This window comes from Centruroides sculpturatus, unplaced genomic scaffold (assembly GCF_000671375.1).
Source record: "Centruroides sculpturatus isolate CEXI.00-Female unplaced genomic scaffold, Cexi_2.0 scaffold793, whole genome shotgun sequence".
Lineage (NCBI taxonomy): Eukaryota > Metazoa > Arthropoda > Arachnida > Scorpiones > Buthidae > Centruroides > Centruroides sculpturatus.
In genome coordinates this window covers 94213-101292 of record NW_019385190.1, presented here as the reverse complement: position 1 = coordinate 101292, position 7080 = coordinate 94213, and the positions used below count along the sequence as shown (strand labels likewise).

At 24.7% G+C, this 7080-nt stretch overlaps 1 protein-coding gene across 1 annotated transcript; it reads right to left on the bottom strand.

The window, feature by feature from the left end:
* Positions 1-806: 806 nt before the first annotated feature.
* On the bottom strand, positions 807-4039 carry LOC111635940 (ferritin-1 heavy chain-like). The gene is made up of 5 exons (XM_023381084.1): positions 3872-4039; positions 3690-3805; positions 1730-1876; positions 1086-1214; positions 807-996 (listed from the first exon to the last, which is right to left on the bottom strand). Exons 1-5 carry the CDS (start codon positions 3939-3941, stop codon positions 844-846), a joined length of 615 nt encoding a protein of 204 aa, XP_023236852.1. The 5' UTR covers positions 3942-4039; the 3' UTR covers positions 807-843.
* Positions 4040-7080: the final 3041 nt, after the last annotated feature.

Here is a 7080-nt window from a genome sequence, read left to right as displayed (position 1 = left end):
ATACTTTTACATTTTTTTTTTTTTTACGGTTGAAGGTGTTTAAAAACGAATGACTAAGTGTTCAAGGTAGGACAAGAGGCCTTCTGACCTAGAAGTTCCTGCAACGAATTCCACAATTCTCTCAACTACTGATAACGGCTAAAGTAAATATTTGACTTGGAAAATATCTTCAAAACTTTAACTCGTAAAATTTGATAACTCGAGCGAGAGCGGTTAACCCGGAAAAAAAAATTTTTTTTCGATGTCTATGCAAAATTTCTTTATAAAAAAATTAAAATTTTAGAATTTATAAGCGCCATCTTTTATTAAAAATATTATATATATATATACATTTAAATTTANAAACTTAATAATTTAAAAAAGTTTAACCGCTTTGTGCTGCCATCTATATAATAAAAATCACACTATTAAAAATTTATTTTAATAATGATATCATAAAACGTTTATTTATCATTACAAAATAAATGTTGATTGATACATAAATTATTATTATTTATTATAAAATCATTATTATTATTTATAATAAAATCAGTTTTTAATTTTAAAAATTTAATTATATTTTATTCAAAAATATTTAAAAAAAAATGAAAATTATGTATTAGTAATGGTTATTTTAACTTTAAAATTTTTTAAACTTTCTAATATATAATAATACTAAAAATATGTACTGTATATAATTTTTTACATAATGCCATCTATCGCACAAATCTGTTACTTCTCTATCTGTGCAATAGATGGCGCATTTAACATAAATTTTATTATTATTTTTTCTTTTATTTTCAAATTTAAGTAATAAATAATAATGAAACAATAACGTAATATTTATTTTTTTCCATCTGGTATTTACATTTCACTATATTCTTCTTGGAGTTCGCGATCTAAAAGATATTCTCCCATTCCTCCGACCATAGCTATTAGTATGGACTTGTAACGAGTTAGCTTGTCGATGGATTGAACTTGTTCTTCAAGATAATGCTCTTCTAAAAAGTGGGTTAACTGAAAATAAATAAATAAATAAATAAAAACCTCAAGAAAATGAACATTAAAATTGATAATTTTTAAGTTATATTTAAAAATGTAATTACGTGCGCATCTTTGCATTTCTTTTCTGCATTGCTGTGAAGTGCATGAAGCTTATCATTCAATTCCATTTCTAAGGCAATGGCATCTTCCAAAGCGAAACGGGCATTTGACCATGTAGCTTGTTTGGGCATCTGAAAATATTAATTTTAAATCAAATTTAATTTTATTGAAATGTGTTTTGAGAAAATTATCAAAATTTTAATCATAAAATTAGTATAATAAATTTGATATTCTCAATTTCACTATCGTTATGATCGGGTTGTTACCGCTGATTGTAAATTCTTTGGTTTATGCATGCGATCTCCTTTTCCAAAATTCTCGAAAACGGTAGAAGATAAAATAAAACAGTATTTTGCAATAGAATTCTAATTAATTTTTCTATTAACGAACGGTTCGGAACTTTTAAAATCGAATTCCTTAATTTTCTACGAATTTTTGAAGTCGCAGAAAATTAACGAACTCGAGTTTCTGAACCGTTCATTAATAGAAGAATTAAACAGGATTCTAATCCAACTTTAAACGTAGAATTAGATACAAAGTTTAAAAAATTATTTTTAGGCAATCACGACAAATTGTTCTTCAAACTTTATATATTTATAAAGAAAATAATGAAATAATTAGAATGAACACAACTTAAGATACTTACGGTAACGTTGAGCACGTCCATTTCCGATCCCCTCTTATTTAAATATGAAATTAACTTTTCGGCATGCTCCTTTTCTTCCCACGAACTCTTTTTGAAAAGTCTAGCGAAACCTTTTCTCGCAATTGAATTTTTATCAAAATGGCCAGCCTAAATAACAACATACTTTAATCAGAAGTTATTTGAAAAAATTCTAATTCACAAGAGATGGAATGCATGATTTAATAATATAGTTGTGAGAAAAGTTTGATAACTATCTTTCAATGTAACGTAATTACATTAATATAAATATTTACATTGAGATGATAAAGTTTAATTACTATTAAGAACAAGTTAACAAGCATTAGGTTCATTCAACTCATACTTTAACTATAGAATATAATTAACTAAAATCAATCACATTTTTAAATAATTCTCCTGAATCCGTCCAAAGCCTGGTCATCTCTCTTTGTATTTTTCGGATTTTCTAAGATTTTGTATTTATTTATTCAAGAATAACTCGCACATAGATAAGACATTATGTGAAAGCTATCATTGGAATCAACAGATATTCATATACTGTATTGCAAAATATGATAGAGAAATTAATTTAAAACATTTTTATATATCATAATTTACTATATACTATAGACTTAGAGTAACGTTTTGTTCTCTTGAAATTTTTATAGTTAAAAATTCTTATATTTTAAAAAACCGATTCAAAAATTACTAGAGGTGATCCTCACTTTTGTAAGGCGAATTCGCACTTCATTTTCACTTAGCAAAAATTTGGAGCTATCACGCAGCCGTGCTTTCTGTCAGTTTTACTTTCGGTAGCACCAAAAATCATTTGTAAAAATATTTTAATCACTATAATGTACTCGCTGTAAAAAATTACACTTTCTGATCTTAATATGGGATATTTTTCTTTTAGCTCTGTAGGGAAGGAATTGATTTTATAACACGCAACTCTATTGCTAGACTATCGTATACATTTTTAAGAATGCCTGTATTTGTGAATACGTTTTGTTTGATGGAATGAGGGCGATTCATCTCAGAACGACTTTTTTCTTGAGAAACCTTTTCTAGTTAAATGTTAGACACGTGAAAAAAAACCAAAAAAAAAAAAAAAAAAAAAACAGAAAACTCCACGAGTTGAGCCGTTTGGTTAGGCGGGAACTCGGGATTACCAATGTTTAATGGTTTATCCACTCGCCTTTTGATGGTCGCATATTAAATGCTGTTCTCTCTCTCTAGAAAATTGTCTTAATTAATGCTAATTCTTTGTATTTTTTAAGCATTTATATTATTTTAATTCCTTTTTAAACAGTATTAAATTGAATTATTCGTTCTAAATTGGATATATATTATGTATAAACGTACTGTACATAGATTTCTTATCATTTACGTAAACTTCGAGCATTATATTCGTTTTTCCATCAACAAGCAATCATTTACTATTCTAAATTATCAGAGGACATTTGAAGCGTTTATTTATAGTAAAAAATAGTTTGACAAATTATTTAAAAACATTTTTTGAAAATATGGCTCAAAAATAATTAGAATAACTAATTTGTTAATTAACTTAATATTTTTTGTTTTTAGTATGTAATACAATTCTTTACATCTGTCTCTAGCAGTAATAATCTACATAATATAATAGTTTTTTGTATTATATTCTAACCTAATAATAGTTTAAAACAGTTTTATAAAACCATTCAAAATTATACAGTACCTCTTGTTATGTTATTGATATATATCATAGCTATATCATCATTATTCATATACTGTCTATATACCACATAAAATGTGTAACTCTTCTTTCACATTTTATGCACAGTATGCTTCAGTGTGTCTAAAATGTGAGAAAATAATTTTTAAAAATTTTACTGTTTCATATTTTTACAAGAAACAGTAGAATTTTTATTATAATTCATTTACAAATTGAACTTTTTCAATATAAAACATAAAATGTAAATCTAACCATATTCATGTAGACCAGGCTTGCCCTCATTTCCTCATTGACTTGTGCTTGAATGTATGCTGTACATGCCTCATGAAGTTGATAGCAATCTGTACAAGGCCCTTTTAACGTATTTTCTAAAATATATATGTTGTTACATTATTAGGATCCCATTTAAATTTAATTTCAAAAGTAATTCTTACCTTTACATCCAACAAAACATAACATAGAGCATAAACCAAGTAGTAGTGTGGTTACTTTATAAAAGTCCATGTTCTTTTGAGAGAAGAGGACCAAAAGTATATTTTTACTGGTGACAAAAGTCAAAATGACGGTACAAAGTGCTTTACAAATGTTTATGTGAACTAATTTGGTTTGAGTTGATAAGAAAATGTTTACATTAGTCAGTAGATATTAAAGATAGTTTCAACAATATTTTGTAATCATATTCTTCAAAAGTGATAGAGAATTTGAAAAAAAAACTATTTCTGTCTTCATTTACAATCTTATGGGTCTTTAACATCAATTTTAGTTGGTTTTTATATAATTAAAAATTATATACTTTGAAATTAATTAAAATATAATTTGCAAATTTATATAAATAATTAATTAAAAATTTGATAATTTAGCAAAATTTTCTCATTACATAAGCAATATTCTTATAAGCTGTCCAGATAATTTAATATCACAATTTGTCTGATGAATTAAATTAAGAAATTTTATTAAAAGTTTCTGAATATACATTAAATTTACACAGAAATGTATATATAAACTAATATTTACGAGGAATTTTTTTCTTGTTTATTTGTCCATGAGGATGTTAAAAAAAACACTGGATCCGAGGACATCTCTACATAAACAACAACCACTTGTATAAGTGACTATTTTAAATCTAAATTTGAAATAATTAACTTTGATGAAAATTGCCAGGTCAAATAAATTTACAAAATTTAAGAAAATTCAATAAAGTAGACAATACATAAGAGGGATGTTTTTAACGTTTTACATATCGAGGTGGACGAGTATCCTCAAATGAAAGGTCAACTCTGACATGGAACTTAATTTCCTCGTGTGCCTGCGAAGGAACATGAGAAGACACTTATGTATTGTCTACTTTAATGAATTTTCTTAAATTTTTTGTAAATTGAAATAATTAAATTTTATTTATACACAGAATAATTTATTTTATCTTAAAAATAGGTGAAATGTGGCATCATATTCAAATAAAAAAATACAAATAAATAAATGTACTGTTTAATTAACAAAGTTGAAAGCTATTTAATTATTGGTTTGAATATATTAAAGGAATTTGATTTGAAAAACAGCTGAAATAAATATGAATCATTAAAATTCTAAATACACTTAATTTCATTATTATTGTATTTAAAATTCTGGTTAATTTTTTTCTTCATTAAGAAAAATTATTTATCTATCTCTTTTCTGGACAAGATTTATAAACTAACGCTGTTTATATGTTTGCAATAACAACTTAAATGTATCAAATAAGAAAATATTTATTTATTTCATCCTTCACAATTAATATAAACAACAAATATTCCAAATAGAAATGTTTATAAACACATTTTATGAAAAAATTATTATATAAAATTTTCATTTACATATTTTATATAATATGCTAATAGATTTTTCATGAAGAAGCATAAAAATGTTCATGATTAAATAAATTTTAATCATGAACATAGATAGTTTATTGAACAAAGATTCCATTTGTTAAAACTAATTAGAATTGCTAATGTGTACCAATAACAGATTAAAGAATAAATAAAATCTGTTTAAGTCAATGATCTATACATTTATCACTCAAGTATCTTAAAATTTTGTTTATAAAAGGACAATCATTTTCTAAGTAAACAACATTCTTCTTATACTGAATGAAGATTTATCTATAGAATCTTCATAAAAGTTAATATGTTCATTCTATACAGGAAAAATAAATTAATGTAAAATAAAATATCATTTTAAATAATTTTTTCAAACTCATTTCAAAGAAAAGTTTGATCTAATGTTCTAAAAAGCAGAATTCTGCTTTGTGCTTCTTTTATAATATAATGTTAAAGATTTAATATTACTTTCTAGTTATATAATTAAACATTTTTCAAATATATCCTTATGTAGTGTAATTTAAATTATCTCCATATCAGTGGTTCTTAACATTTCTAAGGCTGTGGAAAACCATTTATATACTTTTCATTAGCATTATCATTAATATATCTAAAAATTGATAAGCAATTCCACATTTACTATTCTCACAAAACAATAACTAATAAAGTAGTAAACATGGAATTGTCTACAAATAAAATATGTTGTAAATTTGAAATAAAAACTTAACTTTTTTTTTCAAACACTAGGGATATGATTTTGAATGGGATTCATACTGACAAATTTTATTTAATGTGGAAATATTACATCACTTTGTCAGATGAAGACAAAATATATAACTGAAATAGAAATTATGAAATTTATTCAAGACATTACAAATATAAAATTGTTAATGCATATAAATTTTTACTTGTTATGATCATTATCATGATAACATTACATGAAGACAAACAGAAAGTGATGCAAATAATTACATCTGTTCCTGCTTTGTGACTCATCTTATATTTTTGAAAAATTATTTAATTAATAAACTAAAAAAATTTATATAGTTAATTCTTAGTTTACAAGCTTATTTCAATCTCTAAAAATTATAAGATCAAAAGTTATAAAATAAACAAGCAATTATTGTGACATTGTCACAATGCCCTGCAATTTTTAATTTATTTCATTTAAAATATATTCTCTCCACCTCAAATTAATAGTGATTTGCTCCTGTACATCATACTTTTCTCTATCTAACTCTGTTCTTGAGATTAAGGAAAGACGGACAAAGGGATGGACAACAGTGGAAATTTATAGGTCTACAATTTTTTCAAATTGCAGCCCAATAATTTCCATTGCTTTCTATATTATAAATCTAAATTATCTTGCTAACATAGTCATTTAAGAACTGTATTATCTTATTTGCAGACACTTAATATAAACATAATAAATACTTGCATTATGTTGTGATTCATTCAGATATGCTATTTTCAGGTATTATTATTTCTCTATGAGAAAATAGTTCATATAAAGTTAAAAATTTACTTAATGTGATGCCTCTCGCAACTAAAGCGTTAGAGCACATTTGGGTAGTTTTTTCTTGTAGTTACATTATTGCCAAGTTAGGAATTTTCATCCTAAATTTAAGATTTTCTGGTATTTTATATTACTGTTGTTGCTTTTTTAGTATAATTTATAAACAATAAGATCATAGCAGCATTTTAAAAAGTTATACACTAGTATCTTTACATTTTGCATCAATTAATAATGTTATGCAGGAATCCACTATATAAAGAATAAGATTAGATTA